Source organism: Topomyia yanbarensis, chromosome 2 (assembly GCF_030247195.1).
Source record: "Topomyia yanbarensis strain Yona2022 chromosome 2, ASM3024719v1, whole genome shotgun sequence".
Classification (NCBI taxonomy): domain Eukaryota; kingdom Metazoa; phylum Arthropoda; class Insecta; order Diptera; family Culicidae; genus Topomyia; species Topomyia yanbarensis.
The window spans coordinates 443,615,136-443,640,809 of NC_080671.1; the positions used below are offsets into that span (position 1 = coordinate 443,615,136).

A 25,674-nucleotide genomic window follows, 5' to 3' on the forward strand; every position below is an offset into this window, starting at 1 on the left:
ACGAAAGGGGCTTGTTGTGTACGCAATTTGCTGGTATAATGAAAATGTTGATAAAAGGACGTATTTGAAAGAATTGTAAAACGTATTTTTTTTCCATCCCTGGCCTCTTTGCTAGGAAGAATTGGTAGTCGAAAATCGCCGAAAAAAGCCCTTTGCAAAAATGTTTCGGTATCATCTCGTATCTGAATATGATTTTTTTGTAGATTTTGTAACAATGAACGGCAAACTAAATATATTAAATTTTAAATTTAAATTTTGGGATTAATTTCGAATTCTTTTGGTATATCAAGAGTTTTTGATGACTCATTTGACCAATTGAGTTCTCAAATAGAGGTAGGGTTACCGCCTCTAGTGGTACTTTGACCAGCAGAATTTTACTGAGCAGGGGATAGACTTCAAGAGACACATGGGTATGCGTTGAAATCAATTCGAATTTCGAATTAAAGTGATCACTCGACAAAATTTTGGAGCGCTTCCATTGCTTTTTATTGTATAAAACGCTTAAAAACAAATAAATATACACTGTTTTATCTTATTTTCTTCACATTCACCGTAGAGTGTAATATTTTGGTAAAGCACTCCACCTTTCTGTGCCGTTCACATTTAGTTGTATGTTTTTGCATTTGTTAACAGTTTTGTTGATTTAGTTGGATGTAGTGATTCGGTTTCTCGGATATTCACAAAGAATCCAAAAGCACCAACCACTCTCGCTGTGAAGGATAACCCGAGCGAGCTTTGCTCTGCTCCTCAGTAAACAAACACGGGGTGTGTAATTACACTTCAGTTTCTTTCGAGAATCTTTGTGAGGAAAATAGGGCCTGCAACCCGAGGAAGATGTTTATGAGGACTGGGTGCTGGGCGATTCCTGGCAAAGAAAAGGACAACGCAAAATTGCAAAATAATCCAATAGATTCTTCCGGGGGAATTCAGATTTACCTGAACGAAGACAAGGAATTCGTCTCCAAAAACCGGTGTGGCAACCCTAAGCAGGATTTTTTCTTTCAATAATTATATTCGATACTAATCCAGCGCTTTTGAAGATTGGAAATTCAATAAATTAAAAAAATCGATTTCAAATTGGTGAAATTTGAAGACAACCTCATGACTTCTAATCAAACCATTTAATTGTTTAACCCTTACAAGTCTGATCATATTTTTGTTTCGATTATAGACATTTCAACCTTAAGGTCATTTTCTTCTTCATTCAGGTTAGGAATTTTCCTATAACAAATCTCTATTCCTTTGTGCGGGGTTGGGATTCGAACCCAGGTGAGCTGCGTACATGACATTCAATGTATAAATTCCGCTATGCCCGCTCGAGTCTGATCTTGTTTCGATGCAAGATTTACGTTGGTATAAACATAGTTGATATCGAATATGCAGTAGCTTAGAATTTTCACCATTCTAGTTACCTCATACACAAGATATTGATTTTTTAATTGTATTCTCAAATAAATTTTTGTCGAAAAAGTATTTGTCAAAATTTTAGTTTCTGTCAAATATCCGGGCCCCTTTCAAAAGTCCGGGCCCAGGGGGAAACACCCCGGTCCCCCCCCCCTCTCGGCGGCCCTGCCTGTACAAGCCCTCAACAAACAAATTACAATTACAGATCCCGTGCAGTTTTAGGTATGCTTTTCTCAGTTTTTTCCACGTCCTCATCGATTTCCTTTTCCTCTTTTGGTCTTATGAATCTCGCGCTTCAACATGACCCAATAGGTTTCGATCCGAAGAAGTTCAGGACAGTTTGGTGTGTTCATGTCTTCCACTACAAAAACCACCGAATTAGCCTCATACCACTCATGTACGGTTTTGGTGTAGTAGCATGACGCTAAATCACGCCGAAACATTTTTTTTATCATGATGTCTCATAAACAGCAAAAACCGCTTTTGAAATCACTCAGTTTTGTGAATCTCACCGTTCATGGTACCTTCCCGATTAGAATGAAATAACAAGATTATAACAGAATGCAATTTTCGTTACAGATTGTGTTATAAATTTGGTCCCGTTAGTAGTTAAAACAACAGAAAATTATAACAAGTAACAAAGCGAGATATAGTTTTGAAATCTTTTTGTTACGTGTTTCTGATCGGGAATTTGGACCCGATTGGTTTACTACGTTTGCCACAAGTACATATGGCCTGCCAAATCAGATACTTCGAAACGAATTTCGACAGATTCTTCTGTTTGAAACGGTCACCCACAGCAAACTTATCCGTCAAATATCCTGTCCCGGCAACTGCTTGAAATCGACTTTGATGTAGGTCCCATCATCAAAGACGCAGCACCGATATTTCGTTAGTAGTGTCGTGTGGAGTTCCCGGGTACGCGTTTTAGCAACACTCTGCTATTGTTCGTCCCGATTTGAAAAGTTATGCACTTTGTACGTTTTCAATCTAGATCGTTTCTTGGCACTCTGTATGAAGCTTTGCGAAATATCAAAATTTTTGATGAGCTCTAGGAAAAATAGAAAATATTTTTATCTCATCGTTTGACGACTAAATTTCCATTTGTGGTAAAAAATTAAACAATAAGACAAATTGGAATGAATTTGAATAAGCAAAATTGATTTTAGAAATGCAAAAAAATATTTAAAAAAAGGAAATAGAAAAAGGCTATGACAAGAATAAATGTAGTAAATAGACAAATTCTAAAAATTAGATAGAATGACAAAAGAAACAAATAAAAAAGCAGGGTATCAAAATATGAAACAGTAAGAAAAAAAAGAAAGCAGAATTTTCTCGAAAAATTGCGAATAAAATTAAATAACAGAGAAAAAACTATAAATTAAAGTAAGTGATGTGATATCAATAGAAAAAAAAGCAAAAGTAAGGAACGTAAAAAGATAAAATAAAATAAAAGTATGCAAATAGATAAAAAGGCAGAATCTTACAATTGTAGAAATATACATACAATCCACAACTTGAAAAAATACCCACAGCAAACTTATCCGTCAAATATCCTGTCCATGCAAATGCTTGAAATCGACTTTGATGTAGGTCCCATCATCAAAGACGCAGCACCGATATTTCGTTAGTAGTGTCGTGTAGAGTTCCCGGGTACGCGTTTTAGCAACACTCTGCTATTGTTCGTCCCGATTTGAAAAGTTATGCACTTTGTACGTTTTCAATCTAGATCGTTTCTTGGCACTCTGTATGAAGCTTTGCGAAATATCAAAATTTTTGATGAGCTCTAGGAAAAATAGAAAATATTTTTATCTCATCGTTTGACGACTAAATTTCCATTTGTCCTCACCTGTTAAATGGATTGATTCGGTTGTCAATTGATTTTTTTTTCCTCTGTAATAAATATATCTAAAATGTCGCCGCACAGATCTGCTAATTTTCATTCAAGCGTCCCACTATTACCCCACAGTAGGCTGTACATTTCCATTCACCCCATTCCTTTCAGAGAAAGAAACTCCAACAGTCGCCCTTTCGAGATGATGAAGTCGTTTGTTTGTCGCACATGTTTGGCGTCGATATTGATTTTGTTGTGTTTGCTCATTCCATTAAAGTTGGTTGGAATATTTCGAGTTTGTTACAGTCGGAATAAGGGTCTAAGCGTCTGTATGAATGAGCAGAAATAGATCGCAGTGTTCATTGACTTTAGTACAGATCGATTTTATCAACCATTAACGTTTGACAGAATGATGTATTTCAGGCATTCTTGTTTATATTGTCGTAGTAGGCTTGACTGTGTAACGTGAAAAGAGCATGAAAATCAAAAAAAAAAAAAATACTGTGTGATATTTAGAAACAAAAATAAACGAAAAACCAAAAGAAAACAATATATTCTGTCGATTTCGTCCACATATAAATATAAAACGGAAGACAAATTCGCGTTGGTGGTGAGACACGGTACCTGAACCAATCATTACATGGAAACCTACCCACCCACATGGATTCGGGGTCGAAGGTAAACATGATCTGTTCGACTCAGATCATAACAAACCAATTAGAGTCACCCTAATGAATCACGTGCCTAAGCAATCAACCCACCGCGGCGTGATTTACTCAACGAACGCATTCAAAAACGATGGTCGTCTCAATCGACCGGATCCCACTACTTCCGGCATGGCTATAAACATCAGCGAACGTAGCTCACCTTCATGCAAAGTTTTCTTATCTATAGCTTCAGCGGAAAGAGTACGACACTCGTTACCTCCTAGACTTTATGGACACCTGTAACCAAAAACGCTTCTATCGCTGGCTGACTCCACCACACAGGTTGAAAACATTGTCCAACCTTACCAAACAATAAAAAGTGGTCGTCGTTAAAATTGTGCACTATGCTGAAGCACAATCAGGCAACAATGTTTGTATACATTTTATATGCATTAATTTTATTGCCCGAACACGACCCTGCTATCAACTCGGCAGCAGAACGTCCTCGTTGGCCACACCCCCACAATAGCCCCCCGGTCACAAACGGCCCTTACCCGGCGTACAATTTCAGCTTCGCACAAACTGCATTCAGATGAGATCGCCGGATCGGAAGAACGTCCGCCAGCTAGCCAGCCAACTATCGCGCGCGCGTTAATCCAAACAAAAGCTCGTAATATATTGCCGCTCAGGTGAACCCATATACCCACCCATAAAACCAATGAACGTCACTCTACGCTAGGAGCGGAAAGAAAACGAACAAACTATGGCAGAAAGATGGGCTGGGGCGGGGTGGGCTTTAATTCAATTTAGCCAGTGGGATAATAAATTAACCCGCGCCGCGGTCATATTCAGCAGCAGCAGCAGCACGAACCGATCGCCGCACTACACGCCCCGGCATGGCAAACTACGATGATGCTCCCGTTGCGCCGTCATCGGTGTGTCGGTGCATTCAATCTTTTACGTACTGCGGTGGCGCCAAGTCGCGGTGATTTAAAAGTGTTGTTCGATGAGATGACTAGAGATTGAATGTTTAACGCAAGTAGGCTATGGACAGTATTTGTACAGTATTGTATCAACACGGATTTTTTCCGGAGAACTACCGATTTCTATCTTTTTCTGTGGCCCTACGAATGAGATCTTAAAAACTACGGATTTTTGTATTATTTCTTAGAAAAGCCCATTGATTGAAAGTCGACGAGATGTTAATTTACTTCAAATTTTTTTGTAGTAACCCCTACTTCTCGACTCCAATGGCTCTACATTGTAGGTTCAAGCAAACATGACATCTCATAAAATGGGATTCATGAAACTTTTTGAAAAGTACAAAAAATATTTCTTTTTAAACAATTTCATCATAAGATGGCGGCTGTGAAGTATTTTTCCGCCGGCGAGTATTTTTGGAAAAAAACTATATGGGACCATCCATAAATGACGTAGCATTATATGGGGGAGGGGGGAGTTTTGTATTTTGTGATGATGTGTGACGACAGGGAGGTAGGGGGTCATGTCATGCTACGTAGCTTTTTTTAAAGGGGAATAGGGATTGACCTGATGTCACGAAAATTTACCCGTTTCCTCTGACTAACATTGTTTTTGATTTTTTTAAAAAAATTTACGGGGACAACGAGGGGGGTGAGGGTTACGGTCAAGCTATGTAATTACCAGGGGGTATATAGAAGTTTGTGACGAAATGCTACGATGGGGGAGGGGGGTGTTAAAAATCACTCAAAAAATGCTACGTCATTTATGGATCATCCCTATCCCGTAGTTTTGGTCATAGAGCCAAAAACCAAAGTTTTTTCGATTTATTGGTACAATAGCAAACGACGTAAGTAGGACTTTTTCGCGATCTTTAGATTTTTAGCAAAATGGTGCACTTTTTAATAAAAATAATGCTGTAAAAGTTATTAAAATCGACATTTTTTTTCAAACCAAATGATTTTTTTCCAAGCATGGTTGATATTGGACGCTCAAATTTTTCAGTACATGGAATTAATGAACTTCAGTCGGAACCACTGTTTAAAATCGACACTTGTACCCTTTTTTGTTTCATTCCGTTCGATTTTCGAAGCATTAGTCTGGGGAACTTTGTTTATGGTTCGACATCTCCGCCCATCCGCGCCTTTCTTGTCCACTTTATCATTCTCATGTCTCATGTCTTCGCACCGTCCGATCTGGAGAGAGATGGCGACGCTTGGCTTTATGTGTCTTTCGAGCTGCAACTTGTCACATGAAACACGTGCGGGTTGCGCTGCTCTTCGATGTAGGGTAAGTGGTTTCTTATTCATCTCATCTCAGAACTCAATCTGGACGCATCGAAAGATCTGCAATTCGTGATTGAGATAGTCTAAAAGGATTTGTGCACATTTTTATTCTTCTACAGTATGGTGTATGAACAGTCCAACACAAAGGAGAATGTTCATAAATCGTCGACTGGAGGGAAAGCTCAAGCAGTTGGTAAGGCACGTCATTTGCGAAAGTACCCCAAAATTGTCCTCGGAAAACGTATCTAAATTATAATCCCTCAACAAACGTTTCGTATTATGACCATTAAATAATTCTAGTAAATGGTAAAATAAAAATTTTCATTTGGCAATCTCTGTTCTTGAATTGAATCTCTTTTATAATATAACTATTCACACCGGCGCACAGTGGTTTATTTCGCCAAAAACGTGCTAAAAATTGTTTACGCGAAAATGGTAAAGCGTACAGCATTGATATCTTCTGGGATGTTTGATGATGATCCAAGATCTTTATTTTGACGATATGGTTATAGTGATTAATCCCCCTTGAAGTGAGATATTTGCTACAATTTTTTTCAAAGTTTGAAAAACATGATAAAGTATTCAGAAGTGTCAAAGAACTTGGTTTGCCTTTCTCATATAGAAAGGTTATGCAATCGCTCCAAACATCGACTTTTTAACCGAGGCCCTGAGGGCCGATTCACATATACTATTTGACTTAATTTGTCGAGATCGGAAAGTGTCGGTGTGTGTGTGTATGTGGAAGAAAATGTCACCTCTGTTTCTCAGAGATGGCTGAACCGATTTGCACAAAATTAGTCTCAAATCAAAGGTACAAGCTTCCCATCGGCTGCTATTGAAGTTTTTGTTGATCGGAATTCCGGTTCCGGAGTTTCGGGTTGAAGAGTGCGGTCACACAGCAAATTCCCATATAAACTGGTACCACCATGATATCCAAATGATACAATACATATTAAAATGCATGCAACATTACTTCCTGATGCCCTCGGGGAACTTTCCAAATTCCTAAGTTAATATCCCGTCTATTTCTCAACCAATTCTTGATCGATTTGAACAAACTTGATTTCAAATGAAAGAAATGACACTGCCATTATCTGCTATTGAATTTTATTCCGATCTGACTATAGGTTTCGGAGTTATAGGTTGATTAATGCGATCACACAGGAATTTCCCATATAACTCGTTACAATCGTAATATCTCAGAGGTTCAAAATCTACTGAAATAGACAAAAAATAAGGGCCGAGTGTCATATACCATTCGACTCAGTTCGTCGAGATCGGAAAATGTCTGTGTGTGTATGTATGTGTGTATGTGTGTATGTATGTGTGTAAGTATGTGTGTATGTATGTGTGTGTATGTGTAGACATGACAATAAAATTTCCACATCGGTTTCTCGGGGATGGCTGAATCGATTTTCACAAACTTAGTCGCAAATGAAAGGTACAACGTTCCCATCGGCTGCTACTGGATTTTATTTTGATGCGACATTTGCTTCAGGAGATACGAGTTGAAGAGTACGGTTACATAGAAAATCTTGTTGAAATTTGTCCACAGCAGTTTCTCGGCATTTTCTGAACCGATTATCACAAACTTAGTTTTAAATGAAAGGTACAACGTTTTTATTGACTGCTATTGAATTTTGTGTGGGTTTGACTTCTAGTTCCGGAATTACAGGATGATGAGTACGATCACGCAGAAAATCCCGATTTCAACGGATACTGCGATAAATGTATAAAGGTGATTTTTTTTTTTTTCAAAAATGCGACCACAACTACTTGGATTTATAGTTCTAGGCAGACTTCCCAAATGAACATAGAACACCATGTTCGCTCTAGTTCTGTGCTCATCTTAAACCCACATTTCGTGTGCAAACTCGAACGTGCTAATGCGTACCAAAACACGTACACATGTTCGTCTGCACAACCGAACCCCGAGTACGTACGCGGTGTTCGTACACACAGGTTCTTGACACTAGTTTTCTCTTTCTTATCACTCATCATCACTAGTGTTGACTCATTCTGTTTTGTGTGTGCCGTTCTTGTGTACGCACACGGTGTACGTACACGGTGTTTAAACCTAAGTTTGCACATCGTTCGCTTGGGTTCGGTGTTCGAGGCGAACCTGTACACAAAGGCAAAGTAAGTTTGAGGTTGAACGCGTACCCGAAATTTTGTACACAGGTGCAAACTTATCGATGTTCATGGGAAGACTGGTTCTAGGTCACTAACGGTCACTCAAAGTCATTGGCACCATCATTTACCACCATCGCCGGATCCGGCGGCCCAGGCGGAAGTATCCGAACATAGAATAACAATTACATCGGTTTCTCGGAGGTGCCAAGACCGTTTGGACCAAACTTAAATGAAAGCTTTTACTACCCCGTAAACTGCTATTAAATTTAATTCTGATCCGACTTACGGTTCCGGTGTTGCGGGTTGTGGCAAGCGGTCACATAGAAAATTCCGATTCAAAATGATACCTCGATGAAGGCAAAAAGGTAAAAAAATCGCTAAAATATATCTGTGTCATACAACTTGCATTAGCAGTTCTAGGTCATTGACGGCCAACCGAAGTCTCTTCGACCGCATTGACCATCGTAAACAGTTCCGGAAAAGCCCCGGAAGAATCGCCACCTATAAAAATTAACAAACTCACAACAGTTTATCGGGGACGGTTGGGACGATCATCACAAACTTAGTCCCAAATGAAAGGTAAATAAGCAATAGATGTCTATAAAATTTCGTACGAATCGGTTATATGGTTCCGGAAATATAGACCGATCCTTCCGGCAGGGATGCCAAGTGCTTTTCCAAAAAATCTGTAATATTTTTTTAAAAAGTCTGGAATTGTCTGGATGACCCAAATTCTTTGGGAAAAGGTGCATTCCTCACCGATGGCTAATTTGTTGCGTTTTACTAATGAAACATGTTTGTATATTAGTAAATATATCGGCTTACTACAAATTTGGTGATTGCGCTGCTAATCTGGAAATGTCCAATGCTTGATTTTCAGCATAGATCACATTGATTAAATTTGAATCTCAGAGTTTCCAGAATATTGGACTGCTGGAACTTCTAGATGATATAATTCGGCAAAAAATTTGTTGACTTTCACGAAAAAAAACGGTGGTATGCTGTGTTTCCAGCTTTCTCAAAAAGTGGTTTATGAAACTTATTTTGTTATTTTTCAAATTGTCTGGATAAATCTGGACAAATTCCCTAAAATCTGGATCAGACAAACATAAATCTTTATGTCTGGACGAGGCTTGAAAATCTTGATGAATCCAGATAAATCTGGAAGCTTGGCACCCCTGCCTTCCGGTCACCTATGAAATTCCCACATAAGCGGGAACAATTTTTTTTGGGGACCACATGAAATTTCAGAAATCGAATTCGTACTTTCGATGCCAAATACCTCCAAAATGCATGAAACGACTAGATTTTGTGTTATGTCGTAAAAATGTTCGGCTGCTATTGAATTTTATGTCGATTTGAATCCGTTTCCGGAGTTACGGCTTCACCCCTCAAAAAGCAAAGAATCTCAGAGGCCCGGCTAGTCACTGTTCTCTAGTTTCAATGAACTTGTAATTTGAAATACAAATGATCGAATGTTTTCGGGGCTTCGATTCTCTCACTGATAAAACGACAAAAAAGAGGCTTACAATTTCGTTGGGTCTTAGGAGTGATGCTTCTTGAAGTCACAATTATAGCTTGCCTTTTTGAGGGTTAAGAGTGCGACCACACCTATAAACTGTTACCACTATAACAGTCCAAATCACTAGTGACACCCCAAAGTCGCTTTGACATTGGCTATCTACGACGGTTTCTGAGTTCATAAAAGTAGGAACTGAAAAGGAAAATTAAAAAATCGAATTTATATTTTTGATACCTAATGCACGAAACGTCGAAATTTGATGAAATCTCGAAAAAAAAAATTAACAAAAATTGATTTTTTTTGCATTTTGGCAAATTTTTGCCTTCGCCTTTCTCATATAGAAAGGTTATGCAATCACTCTGAAAATCTTCAACCTAATTTTCTTTCGACTGACATAGGATTTATGGATTTTACAGGAGCGTAGCTAGGGAAAAAATGAGGACATCAGGTCCGTGGCTGGCGAGCGCGTGTAGGTGCAAAGTGTATTAAGAATGTAACAGGCATTTTCACAATTATATTGAACATAATCGGTCATGGAGTCAAAGTTTGAAGAAATGAGAAAGGCACAATTGCACCGCTAGGTGGATTAAAACAGGTTTTTGTGATCATTTTTGCTGATGACCAAAAATCTCTATTTATAGTTTTTATAGTAGAACGACCCCTTACAAGCTTTTATTCAACATATCTTCTTTTATATCGAAGATAGAGCTTCAGCTAGTTCCAAAAAGTTGTCAAGATACATATCTTTTCAGAAGAGATCACTGGTCAATCTCTTGCGACTTAGAAGTTATTTGGTAATTTTTGGTAAATTAGCAAAAGTTTGAAAAGCAATACCTTTTGAACGGTCAAAAACGGGCAGCCAGCTCTAATTGCAATTAGAAATGCTACATCAACACTATGAAATTCAATAGAGTTCACTCAGGCCCGTGCGCATAAAATTCTCAAGGGGGGGATTTTGACTTTTTAAAGTTTATTTTAAAAGAAACGTACAGAAACCCTAAAACTTTGAAGATTTTTTTCAGCGGCCTGGACCTATTCTTGTGAACCAGACAACTCTGCTCAACAAGTTGGGTAAATGTTTGTTATCGAGAAGGAGTCATTAAAAGACACCGCTGCATAGTGGACGGAAACCCCAAAAACGTGAACTTAATTCACTAGAGGCCAAACCATCGAATTTATTCACGATCAAATTAAAAAAAATAAACTTTTTATCCTGACGAGGTGGAAAGTTGGTGTCTTCGTCAAAGTTTTAGAAATGCTCGTAATAAAGAATTTTGTTGAACTAGTTGACCTTGTAGGATTTGATGTTATCGATTTGTAAAGTGTTTTCAATGACAACACCCTCAAATTTAGTTTTTTTAATATAACTTTTTCCACTGTAAGTAAAAATACCCAAATAAAAAACATTACAAAATGAGCTTAAAACCTTCTTACCTTTATTATGCGTAGTCCGGACATAACAAAAATAGTGCCTGCTCGTCTATCTTGGTTTGCACCTTTCTCTCTTATACGCAGTTGAACTTTGTGTAAAAAAAATTAAAATTCTTCAATAACTCTAAAACGAATGAGTATTTTTACAAGAGGTGTGCGCCGCGCCGCCGATTTCAGGTGAAATTTTTAAATGCAGTGTTCAACAATATTTTTACATGCAGTCTTCAACAATAATTTAATTTTTACATGCAGTCTTCAACAATATTATGTAGTTTTAATACCTCAACATTTGTCTGGAACATCGTTTGCACGAAAAGTCACAGCGAAAAAAGCTATATTAAAAAGCTAAACTTAAGGGGTTTGCCTTAGAAAACGCTTTATAAATCGATAACATTAAGTCCAACAAGCTCAAGTTGTTCAACAAATTTCCTCGTTATGAGCATTCCGAAAACTTTGTCGAAGACACCAACTTTCTACCTCGTCGGTAAAAAAGTTAATTTTTCTAGTTCAATCATAGTAAGCCATGTCTCAATTTAATTTTTATCAGATTGTGGGGAATATTCATATGAACAATTTCTCCAAAGATACCCAATGAATATATTCAATGGTTTGACGTTTTTGGCATTTCCGACCACTGCGCGTTGCCTGTTGGCTCGTGGTGGATTCGGATTGGTTTGTAGTAGTTGTTAAGCCAACCGACTAAACTTAAACCTCTTGTATTTCGTAATCCTCATCCATCCGGGGCAACCGTTAAGTACTGCTCTAGTAAGGATTGTGTTCTTGCTTATTTTGTTTTGTGTTAATCGTCATGTTTTTATCCATAACTATTTTTCCTTACTTGCTGTCAAACCTTCGCGATATATCTCACCTGCACAGGTTTGCTGCAAATATCATGAGACATGAACCGATCCGGGGGTGTCGACCATAAGAATTTACATCTGTATACAACCACCTTTGTCGGGTTTCTTATCCTTCTTGGTGCTAGTCGTTCCTATTTATCTGCTAGCTGGTGCTTAGAACTTCTTGGCGGCAGTATTTCACCCTATACCGATGCCCATTTTCGCGATCCATTTCGCTGCCACTCTAACGGAATAATCGATTTGCTCCAACTTCGTGTTTTTCCTCCATAACTGCCATTGCTAGACCGCTGACCGACATCTGCTGTCTACTCACTACTTTTGCTAATATCGAAGCTTGTCGAAACGTTAACCGATCCTTCAGAGAAGCCGTCCAACTTGACATACATCCCTTTCCAGCCACCCTCGCAAAGTTTCGTCCTTGGTTTCTTCATTTACTTGTTTCTAGAGTGACCGAACTCAAATGAGATTTTATGTGTCCAAACAGCAGTATATTTTTTCCTGGACAGGAAGATAATAAATTTTTAAAAGTAATTCAAAACGCTCATGGGGGGGGGGTGGTTGGACCCCCAAGCCGCCCCCCCCCCCGTGCGCCAGGGCCTGAGTTCACTTGTCCATCGTTGTCTCCATAGAGTTATAGATGATTTCAAAAACTATTGTTTTTCAAAAAATGTCAAATATCTCAGAAAATACTCGAGATATGAAAAAATATGTGTTAATAACAATTTTGTATTATTATTAGTCCTACAGAAATAGGAAATCCCATAGAAAAGGGGGTAAATATGCGATCATGGGAAATGTAGTAAGAATAGGACAACATAAACAATCAGGCAGGGGATTCTGTTGAAGATTCCATTTCGATATCAGGCATATACCCAATTTGTTGACCTGAATCGGATGATACACAAGACTCGACTCTCTAGGCAGGGGCGGTTCCAGTAAAAAAAAATCGGGGGAGGTCTGAATTTTCGATTTAGGAACGAACATTGTACAAGGACGGGTATTGCGTAGGTGGTAAATCGAATGTCTTGTATCTAGCTTACCTGGGTTTGCTTCCCACTGCCGCACATAGATTTTTCGAAAGAGATTTTTCTAACCCGAACTACGGTTAGATCCTCTATAATCGAAACAAAATAACTCATTTAATGAGAATCAGTTTTGGTAGTCAAATTTGATTTGGAACGATTTTGAGTTTGAAACTAATTTCAAATTTCTGAACACCGGAATCCCTCCTGGATCCTGGATACCTGTAGGCCTCGGCAAAAATCTACAATGTTTGAATGTTTCTAGAACATTCTTTCATAAGAAAATTAAAAAATAAAACGAAACCCCCACCACCCTTGCCAATTTTCCGCGCAGGGGTCTGAGACATACAAATTTTGAAAGTTTTCCAACTGGTTCAAAAATGAGAAAATCTATCTGAGTCTAAGAAAAGCTATAAATATTTGTGGACGAATTTAATTCCAGCAACCAATCGGTGGTATCTTATGATAGTGTGAACTATTTCACAAACTTTGTAATGCATTCTTGGTGCTCTGCGCAGTTTTCGTTTTCTTTCTGGATATCAAACTGGAAGGTATCAAATGAATAACGATTTTAAAGTTTCTAATAATTTTCTTAAGTCTACTGCTCGAACCCATGAGAATGGCATCTGCTGGCAGTTGGGCACTAGATCGTAAATAATATACTACTAGGTCCAATAGCTTCCAGCAGTAGTTTCGAGACTGACTTCGGGTAACCTGTTCAAGGCAAAATCAATGAAACTTGGTCTCCATGTTGAACAACGCACTGAAAGGACAAGAACTTTCAGCACAGTTCTGGTTTTTATTGTTCGTATTTTTCTACTGTGGTATAAAGCTGGAAAACTTTAAATTCGTTCCAACTTGGAACGAGTTCAGAGCGTTCTACGTGTACTTCTTGTATTTCAAACACGTGTTTGAGAATGACTTCTGCCATATGGAGATAACTCAAGTTCTTTTGTTTTGTTTATTTTGTAGTATCGAAGCACGTTGGGGCATCCACAAAATTTGTCCTAAGCGATATTCGCTTTGCCATCGATCATACTTAAGTAGAAAACTTAAACTTCACCGTGTTATCGGTAAGATTTAAGTCTAGCATGCGATTTGTCAATTCCGATATTGTGTGGTTAAGTAACTATTTTGCATGATTTGGATTTGGGTGGCTCGAATTCAGCTCGTCAGTAACTGACATCAACTTGGGGCAAGTTAGAGGAACTAGTACTTTATTGGCGCCAGTTACAGTTCACTAAACATATAAGATCGCCTAAAGCAACAGGCTAATCTCGAGTGATGTCTCGGGAAGTAAGCACAGCAGCTGTGGTTCACTGGCGAGATAGGAAAAACGGAACCAATTTGGTGCTAATTTGGATTTATCGTCTAACGGGTCCCAAGCTGCCAACAGTTACTGACAAAATGAATCCGAAACACCGAAAACCAACTTACCTAAACTAGGTTTTGTACCCCCATGCACAAATTTATTCATTCAATAGGGAGTAATTGTCGCATAATATTCAAATATTTAGGTTGAACTAATTTCCTCCATATAAATATGAACTCGTTTAATGAATATCTCTTTATTGGATCGTAGATGAAAAAGGGACCAACTACCCTATGAACACATATAACAAGCGAAACCCGACCGCATACCGAGAGCGCACATGGATGGAACCACATTAAACACCAGTCCGATGGCATTCTGCGATCGACGAAACGAAGCAACCCTTGAACAGGAGGAAGAACTAGCGGAATGAGGCGCACTTTTACTGCAGTTCATTTCGCTCGGTCTCGTATCTCGCTCATAAAAATGGTTTGGCGAAAATAAAACTTTATTATTTAACGACTTTCAATAAAAAAGAGCAGAATTTGTTCGAATCGTGGCCTGCTTTACCCGCGCTCAGCGGGTAACTAACTGACATGTTCCTAGGGTTCTCGGAACGAATCCAATGAATAGGAACAGTAACGTAGTAAGTATGGTAGTGGTCGAGTAGGCGGGTTCTGTATAGTAACTATTACGGCGCAACTAATTTGATTGAAATGGGGCTTCGCTCGATTAGCAACCTGTGATCTTACCTGTGATGCGGGATTGTTGCTACAGGTGGTGGTGGTGGTGGTGTTGTTGCTGGAACCGTTCGTCGCCACAGCCGCCGCCACTGGGTAGGAGTACTCGAGTGGGTTTGTCATGGCCATCAGCGAGTTGAGGATTTCCGGTGTCCTGGGTGTGGTGCACACCCCACCGTCGATGCCCAGCAGGGGTGGAACGGTCAGGCTGAGGTTGGAGTTGAACATTTTGCCCGGTTTTCTTCTTGTTCTCCTTTTCTCGCGAAATTTTAAATATTAATAACAACAGGTAATAAACTTGGTAGCGTTTCTCTGCTTCTCTTTGCCTTTGATTCGCTTTCACTGCTTCGATTGCGATCGAAAGGCGAAAAGGAAGGTAGTATTCGGGCGTGTGTGCGTGTAACTTTCACGTTGATTAAAAGCGATCTTTAAATATTAACAAAAAATAATCACAGATTGGATTTGTCCTCTTCTTCGTCGTTAGTCGTGAACTTTAAACTTCTGATTTCGAAGAGCGCGGTTTAAATTTTACGTTTTCTTCTCCTTCGGAGACGATTGGATTTGACAGCATTCAATAATAAAAATAAACTGCTTTCAAACACGAAACTATCTTCTAGTAAAAATCACAATATCGTTGAAATTCTCTTGGCTCGGCTTGGCTTTCGAGTATATCCGCGTCAGTGCAAGATCAGAGTTTTAATAGGCGGCGTGTTGTAGTACACTTTTCAAACCCACCGGGGTTGCTTGGATTACAATCGGCGTGGCGGTTTTCTTCTTTTTCTCAAACAGGCACCAAGTTTCGGGGCGATTGGGGAATAATTTATGCGTTTGTTGTTTTCGTTTTGCCTTTTTCAAGCTCGCTGCGGCAATGCAGACTTGATTAAAGATGAGTGAATCAGCTGGCGTTGGATTCTGGAACGATCGCTGATAGTCCTCTGGAACGAGAGAAGATAGAAAATGATGAGGGGTTTTGCTTTTGTAATGGGTAATCAACGGTTATGTTGGTTAGGTAATAGGATTGATTTACTACTGGCGTGAGTTAAAATTACTCAATTAAGAGCACATTTACTGATACGGATACGAGGCGTTGAGTTCAGAATCTGTAACATTTTTCACTGAAATTTAATGTGCGAAAAACTGTGTTGTATAATGCCTTTCGAGTAAAAATAGGCTAATTAAATTTAAAACAAACTTAGAAGAAGGTAAGGAGCAAAAGACGATGAAAATCGGCCTAGGAGCTGAATGCAAGTAGCGGCTACACGTAGAACAGGGGACAATATGGTGAGCTGAAAGTAAACGGAAGAAACCTCCATCGGAGTAAAAGTCGTGATTAAGACGAACAGTTACTCCACGAGGAGAGAGAAACTTTGGCAGGAACGGCATGCGAAAGTTTAGCAAGATGATCAACAATATGGGAAAGGAAAGTGCATCAATCATAGTTACCGACCGAGACAAAAATCTGTGGACAAAAGTTGTTGCCAGCTGGAAGAAGCACTTTGAGTCGATAGTAAATGGACAAACGAATGATAGACAAGCTGCGGATGCTAGAATGTGGAAGGCTTCTCAAGAGCTGAATAACGGTAAGAGCGTAAGGAAGGACGGAATTTCGGTCGAACTTCTAGAAGTCGGAAGTGACCGGCTGTACTAGGTCAACCACTGCGGGATGATCTGGGTGAACGAAAAAATACTATTTTGGGACTTGTCTGACGTTTTATCTACAAAACGGGCCATAGACGCGAGTGTAATAACGTGCGAGGCACAACGACCCTCAATGCTCTCCCGTGTTCTGTTTAGCAGACTGCACACGTTGACTGAAGTTTTCACTTCAAATCAAACTAGCAGCGATTGATTTTAATACTGGTAGTGTCCATCCATCTGTTTGCAAAGCGGGGAATATCTTGAAGATTTAGATAAATCTCTCCATACATCAAAGTGAATGCTCCTTTCTCGAATATATGAATAAAATCCTTATTGATACATCCTGTACTCATCACCTAAGACGGACAGACCTTCAAAAGAATTCTTTTTACGAAATTACTTATTCGTCCAAATGCCACGTTTCCCGTCACTCTTTCAAGTTTCAACTCTTTATTCGATGTTCCACCAAACAAATCATTGATCGAACGTCCGAGAGGTAGCTTCGCTGTCCCCACAAAATGTCAGCTCTGCACCATTTTTCAGCTTATTATCACATCAAACGAGAATTCCATTCCGCCCATATCGGCAACAACCTACGGTCGGGCGGTGTTTACTTTCGCGAACACGTTCCTCAATTCTTCATGTCTTCTCCCACGCAGGCAGCGTGTATTGTCACATAACCAGAGGCTATATGTACAACAATGTTGCAGAAAGGCGGATCAGAACATTACGATAAGACGAGGTGAACTTTGCATACTGGCACCGGTCAGCAGCAGTGGTAGTACACAGCAGAAAAAAAATATAAATAGAGCATCACCGTTCACACGTATTTATGAAGAAATCGCGTTGTTTTAGATTCCTTGGAATATTTGGCTTAGTTTTGCTTTAAAAGAAATATAATACTTTATTTTACTAGTTCAAGACATGATCATAAAATAGAACACGATATTTAAGTGAGATGTATTAATTTTCTAACTGTGTACTGCTGATTACGAGCGCCATTAATCACACTGTCCTTCGCATAATCTACGGGAAGGCGGCAGCACTGTTTAGCGGGAACAGTAGGCCTCGGTTTTGTTCGGAAAAGCAGAGTGGCTACTCCAGAACTGCGATAAGGTAGGGAATTGTTATTGTTGCATTGTCGACCAATCGAGATGAACCATAAAATCGGATTTAACAATTGCGCCAATTTTCATTGCTCAATATCTTGATACTATTTTCACCGAGAACATGTGTCGGGAATTTGGATTGTGTAAAAAATGACGGTCTAGGCAAAGGTAAGGTAAAGGTGCTCTACCGAGTTCAACTGTATTGATAGTTGATTATATTGAGATTTCATGGCCGACATAGTAATATCATTGATTTGGGATATCATGGCAAGGTCGTTTTAACAGGTATTCGTTCATATTCGTATATAAGGGTTTTATACTAATTTGTTCAAATATGGAAGTTGTGCTACTTCATACGTTATTGAGCGAAGTTCTAGCACAGTCTAAAAATTTCACCCGATTACATACAATAATTAACTGTAATTTTTACGTCACTAACCGACCGCAATATTGGGGTTCTATCGTATTATCAAATTTGAGCATGATCGAAAGCGACGAGGAATTTTAGTGTGTTATATCAGTTTGTCTGTGGATGTACTACAGTGCAACAATGTGGTCGCAATCAGCCAGGGGAATCATTAATCACCACGTACGGAGTGAATTAAAATGAATGGTAAAGAGCCGGAAGTCGGCTAACGATGTGAGTATGTAGTATGATTATAACAATCGAGTAAGAGATTGTAAATTAGCAATAAAAGATTATGGATTTAATTTAAAACCACTTTATGGCGTTTTTTAATTGTTTTGTCTGCGATAACGAAATCGCACAGTCGCATCTTCGAACAAAAGTTGGACGAAACCTAAAATCTGAGTACTGAGTTCAATTTTGATGTCAAAGGTCAGAAAAAAATAAAATTATACAAATAAAGTAATAAAATAACCTTTTAAACGACTTGGCGCAGCAATGCGCAGATCTTGATATTCAGAAAATTGAGATAATTTCTCATAAAATGTATAATATTTGACCGTTCTGAACTGTTTCGCGTGATTGTAAAGAATACGTTTATGGAAAAAAGTGTTTTCTATCAGACATAGATATAAGCAAAACAGTCATCGTTCGGAGCAAACTTGATACGTACGAAAAATTTAAAATATTGACAATCAAAACATAATTTTTTGAGGCTTTGTTCGTTGTGGTGTTACCAAAATTCAATCTTAATCTTTAGTAAAAAATATAAAGCTAAAACTTGGAAACCGTCTTTGATATTTGCTATTTTCGGAATTTCTCAACAAAAGATGGAATTTAATTGGGCTACGGGTGAAACTAGAATGGTCTACTTGGATATCGAAGTATGATGGAGCCAATTCAGTTGGCTATATTACTCCCTGGCGAGAATATTTTTTCGAGAGCTGTCCTACTTGATCGGGAATGATCTTTATCTCTTTTGAGTTCAGTAAACCAATAGCATGAGAATCGTTATTGCCGACCACGACCATCTTTCGCCACAAAAGATAGTGAATAGTGGTCGCAGTGGCAAAGTTTCCCCTAACAAAAAACGACCATCTTCACCGATACTTAGAATAGGGTAGGAAACGTTGATGTAAGACCTACTTAAGAAAGGCCACCGACTCAGCGACGCTTCCATAAGTATTACGGAGTTGTATTAAAGGACAGGTATAGGTCTAGGGTTCGGCACAAGCAGGCAATGCGACCATGAAATGAATATATATATATATATATATATATATATATATATATATATATATATATATATATATATATATATATATATATATATATATATATATATATATATATATATATATATATATATATATATATATATATATATATATATATATATATATATATATATATATATATATATATATATATATATATATATATATATATATATATATATATATATATATATATATATATATATATATATTTATATATATATATATATATATATATATATATATTATACGGTGGCATGGTTAGTCTCGTAGTACACGTATACTCAGAGAGATATTTAGTTATGTTTTTCTTGCCAGAAAATTCCAATGTAGAAAAAATTAAGTTGTAGAAGAGAAAGATAAAAAACTGATTTTAAGGTGCAACGTACATATATCTTAAGGAAAAATATATAGATGGCGGATATGTTCATCAAAGTTGTTCAAAATAAATTACTCTATAAGATTTCCCGCAAAAAAAAAATGTTTTTTGTCGTCGAGCTAAAAAACATTTGTTTTTAAAGGACAGTTGCACATTAAGAAAAATTAAGGTGCTTATCCTAAAAGATGTAGGATGTAGTCCTAGGACACTTTCCTGAAGACATGAAAACATCTGTGAAACTCAGGAAAGACTTTTGACCGTCTTTTTTCACTTTCGCCCTACTGTGCGCCGCTTCCGACGGCGGATCGCCGTCACCTCGTTCAGCGGATCCGCAGCAGCTTGGTGCCGCTTCGGGTCCTTGGCCTTGCATTACGCTGACTATATGGGGTCAACTTTAAAGCAGTTCCGTCCTATCAGGAATCAGGAATCAGTAGCAACTGGCTCAACTGGCACGTTCCCCATGTTGATTGGAGATTTGTGCCTTGTCATGATTTGTCTTTTCGTCATTTCTCTGATGGGCAGGATTGGGGAATTGAAAGGTTAGGGATAGGGAAAATAACGACACAGAGAACATAGACAATACGTAAGTATTTTTCACTTCCAATGGAAAGAAACACTTTTCGATGAGCGGATATATTAACTAACCCGAGGGGATATTGAGATAACAGAACGACAACACCTCCGAAGAGATATTGTCATACAAAATCGGCTTAAACCGATTAAGGTTTAAAAACTATCGTCGTGATATTTGGAAGCCAGCATTCAGTTTATAACCCTTTTTCGCTAGAAATTTTAGAGAACGTTTGTCGATACTGCAAAATACTGCTGAATTTTCTCTGTAAGCGACTTGATTCTCAGAACTTCCCAGTAAACTGCCCACGAACCTGTATTATGGAACTCTTGCCTCATCAAAACATCAAAACTCTTTCAACATTCCTTGGGATTCCAATGAATGTAAAGGTGAAGGCTACATGGTTCTACAATAAAACGAAAGTCCCCTGCCTTCTCACTTATCTATTCCAATTTCTATTTTAGCCAGCCATTGTTCGTTAGCCGGAGAGAACCAAAGAATAGGAGAGAGTGGGTACGCTTGATCCCACTTTTGTTTTTTTCTCATAACTTTTCAATGAAATAAAAATTTTAATTGCAAAGTTCGCCAGCTTGTAGTCAATTCGTATTGTAAGAGCTATGAATAATGTTTGAATCCGAATACTATATCCTTTCAGTAAAAGGCGAACACGAAATTATTGCGACACATTCAACAGGGCATAACTTTTTTACCATTGGGTAAAAATCAACCAAATTTTGCACACTTTCTCATTGATGTGTATTGTTTACATGCTGTCAAACTCGAAGTCGTGTTTTTCGATTCAACGAAAATGGAGGTGAACCAACGCGAGTCGAGAGAACAAATTCTTTCCAAACACCTGGAATTTCCTGACCTGTCGCACCGGCAATTGGGAAAAATGTTGAACATTCACCATTCAACCGTCTCCAGAGTGTAGAAGCGGTTCCAGGAGCGGTTGACGTTGGACCACGGCAAAGGAGCTGGAAGAAAACCGGGACCGGAGAACAAAAAGACAGAGGAAAAGGTGAAGCGGATGATTAAAGCAAATCCCAACGTCGCAAGCCGTGATTTGGCTAAAAAGATCGACATGTCGCAGAGCTACGTCCAGAATGCAAAGAAGAGAGCTGGACTACATACATACAAGGTAGAGAACTTCCCAAACCGCGATGAGCGGCAACAATCGACGGCTAAAACTCGGGCACGGAAGCTCTACGAGAAGATGCTGACAAAATATGGCTGCTGAGTGATGGACGACGAAACGTATATAAAAGCCGATTTTAAGCAAATTCCGGGGTTGGAGTTTTTCACCGGCAAGAGCAAGTTCTATGTGGACGACAAATTTAAGAAGAACAAAATGTCGAAGTTCGCCTCCAAATATCTCATTTGGCAGGCCATCTGCTCTTGCGAACTGAGTGAGCCTTTCGTGACAAAGGGCACAGTAAATGGCGAGATCTACAAATCTGAGTGCCTCGAGAAGCGCCTTTTGCCGTTCTTACAGCAGCACGACGAAGCTTCGCTATTTTGGGCAGATTTGGCATCATGCCACTATTCTAAAAGTGTCCTGGAGTGGTATGAGGCCAATTCAGTCCATTTTGTTCCAAAGGACATGAATCCGCCAAACTGTCCGGAGCTGCGCCCGGTAAAGCAGTACTGGGTAATGATGAAGCGGGAACTTCGGAAGAGCAAGAAGACTGTCAAAGACGAGAAGGACATGTTAAGAAAATGAAAAAAAACCTGAGAAACTGGTACCGGATGACACTGTAAAGACTTTGATGGAGGGCATCAAGCGAAAAGGCGTTCAATTTTACACTCAAGGCTCCATCGATTAACTTTTCTTTTGATTTTTGAAGTAAATATATGTATAAAACTACCCTAAAGTTTTGGTTTGATTTTAAACATTATAAGAAAATTGGCATGACATTTTCGGTGTCGCAATAATTTCGTGTTCGCCCTTTATGGTCCTGCCTGATATTTTCTTGTTCGTTTTCTGTTGTGATCCGTGTTCAACGAGTAACGACTCCGGAATTTCTTCTTAAAGTAAAGTGACCAGACGTCCCGGATTAAGCGGGACAATCCCGGATTTCGAGGTCTTGACCCGCATGGTAAAACGTACCGGAAAGGGTCCCGCATTTATCAAAATGATGATTTTTGTTCCAAAATACCCATATTGTACATTCATATTGTTCAAATAACTCATAAAACTTTCGAGTCGTGCTGCCAAATCTCCGAATTACGTGGGGAATGTGCAAAATGAGCCAATTTATCCTGATTGTCATAGTGCCCTTTTCGACTTCTAGTATGACCCAGGCCATGAATCCTTACGAAAAGTTTCTCAATCTTACACAAGTCATGCAAATATTTGGGAAATGGGAGGATCTTGAGCGCGTCCCGCATTCGTCTTGAAAACATATGGTCACTTTATCTTAAAGAAAATTATAGAACTTGGTTTTGTTCCTTAAGATTATATGAAGGGTGGTCGATTTGGAAATAAAATTTGAGGACAAGCAAAACTCTGCTTCTATAAATTCTGATGAAATGAATCTACCCCAAACAATAATAAACATGGATTCAAAACTCAAAGAGCTTCTTTTTTTCATTCTAATTTACATTAGCTACTTCTTGGAGTGAGAAAAGAAATGAAAAAGGCATGATAAAATCCGTCACTACATCAATCAACATCTTGAAAAGGTATAAGATTATCGAATAAATTTGGTCAACACCTTTCCACACCTCCTTGTTCTTAAAGTGTCATTTTCGTCCAAGAACCGGAGGAATCTGAAAATATATTTTTTCTTCTGAGAATGGGACTTTGTAAACATTGAAACTTATCCGAATTTACTGTTCATTTAAACCCAACATTTTTTTGTAAGTCCTTGTTAATCGACTTCTTAATCCATAGGCCCCGCGCACACCTAAAAACTGATAAAATTTTAATAACTCTCGGGTACTTTTACATCGATTTATAGCTTTCTACAAAGTTAACGACAATGAGATTTTATAATTTTTTAATGTCTGTAGTACCAATTAGTAGCAAAAATGCGAATTAATTTCATTAAAAAAAAACTTAAGTTTTCAATCAAAAAACTTTAAAATAAAAAGTTATTCTAGACCCCCCGCCAGAATATTTTAATTTTACTTTCAAATGAAAGGGAAAAGTCCATTCTTTCATATCCACAAGTTTTACAGATACCGAATTTTTTGAATAAAGTTGTTCGACAAAGACACCGTGGTATGTATATAATCTTCACACTCTTCGTATGCAAACATGTTTACAAGGATTTCTTTTTAGTTCAATCACAATACTCCCCACACTTTACTTCCGATATCCGCCATATTTGTTCACATTGCTCGTTTGGAACCGTTGTTTTGGGTTCGATTGAAACTTTTGGCTTCAGTCTTCGCGCATCTCTATAAACATCATCTCTACATTGAACACGGCAAGCGTCAAATGCGATCCAAGCAGCCGGTTCTACAAAATACAAATGAACCGTTTTTTCGCGTAAAGTACTACGACTCTCCATCCAAAGTAGTTTCGCCTTTTTCGAAAGTTCCATCTGTTTCGCAAAGGTTCAGCGACCGGGGACCGCTCGTACGAAAGTTGTATTTGCCTAAAAACCGCCTCAAACAAGTGCGAGCCGAGCCTTTGTTGCAATGTAAGTGTTAATAAATTAATAGCACTGGCTGTCCGCCGCCATATTGCCGCCCACGTTTGTTCCTTCGTCGCGAGACTCGGCAAGGGAGAGAGAGATAGAGGGAGTGCGAACAAATTAAAACACATACGGGCAGCTAATTCATTTTAGCATCGATTGACCGCATTTGTGTTGACAGGCCCGGACAGGGTTGCGATCCCGTAATTAACTCGTCATTGGCGTAACGAAACACACTCGACATTCTTGGGACGCTTCCATTTTGGTGTCTTCAGAACACTGCCATGGCTTGCTGTGTCGGCTGAACTGTAGACCACGAGCATGCTGAATTTTCGAATTTAGTCACACATCTCAAAGAACACGAATTTTCGCTCCGGCATGGCATACTGAAGTGCTACGAGGGGCTGTTTGTATTGTATTAAAAATTCAATTCCGCTTTCGCGAGTACGGCTGAGTTTAAAACGGCCACAAACCCTCGAGCAAATATAACATAAAATTACAATAATAGTAATAAGGCGAAGATGTTGAGCGCAAGGTAGGCAACTCTCCGGGTAGATGACATTCGAATTTAGTGACAATCCCGCTCGTTTGGACGGTGATGATGATGGTGATGGTTGCGTCCTTCGCCAGGCCACACATCCGCACTTGACAGCATGCTTTATGCCTAATGGAATGGATGTCGCAGGTCACGATTTTAGTGTTTTTTGAAGAATCGTCGAACGCTGTGGCATATACTTTGCTAGGTAATGTTGATACTAATTGGAGAGATTGCCTTGAACACGGTGGCCAGATGCAGCGCTGCAATTGTGGGCAGTTCAAAGGCGACACCTGGCGTTAATTGAAGAACTTGACTGATGCGCGGTGTGAAGGCAGATCACCATATTTGGAGGTATGCCTGCGACAGCAATTTGGCTGCTGAAATCGTGAGATGGGTCGGGAGGTATTGTTCAATTTGGGATGTTATGTTGACAGTATTAAACTGTGGTCAAACTGGTGATCGAAAATAAAAGATAAACAAGCTGTTGATGTACCTTATAACATTGGGAAAAAATAAGCCCGACCGTGTGAATTTATTTACTACGCCTTGGAATAAATTTGTGCAGTATATTGGGATCAATAGTTTTGACTCGCTACTGTAAACCATTATAATAAAAAATGGCTGAAAATGTTGGTGTATGAACACAACAAAAACACATATCGAATGCCCCATTTTTCGCCCTACCTTTTGATTCAATATTTCGAACAAAGATAAGAGACGCTGCGCTAACTAAAGGCTCAAATGGATATTCAGCTGTTTTGCTGGTGGCTGCGTTCTCAAATGCGTACCCCACTTTGACAATTCACCCGTCCAGTGTCAATTTTATTAATTCTAGCATGTCCTGCTTAGATCTGTTTTCGTGTCAAACAATAAGCCTAGCCTAGTCGATAGAAGTTTCTGATACTTCACTGTGTTTATGTTTTTGATATCTCGTACCGATTAA

The 25,674-nt window shown here is 38.8% G+C and overlaps 1 protein-coding gene across 2 annotated transcripts in view; it reads right to left on the reverse strand.

The window, feature by feature from the left end:
- The window catches only part of LOC131685675 (activating transcription factor 3), a 238,641-nt gene that overhangs the window by 58,328 nt on the left and 154,639 nt on the right, over positions 1-25,674 (reverse strand). For both annotated transcript variants that reach the window (XM_058969554.1, XM_058969553.1), the window contains one exon: positions 15,182-16,104. In XM_058969554.1, coding sequence (XP_058825537.1) covers positions 15,182-15,397 — 216 coding nt within the window. In that variant the 5' untranslated portion in view covers positions 15,398-16,104. The remainder of the gene's footprint in view (positions 1-15,181; positions 16,105-25,674) is intronic.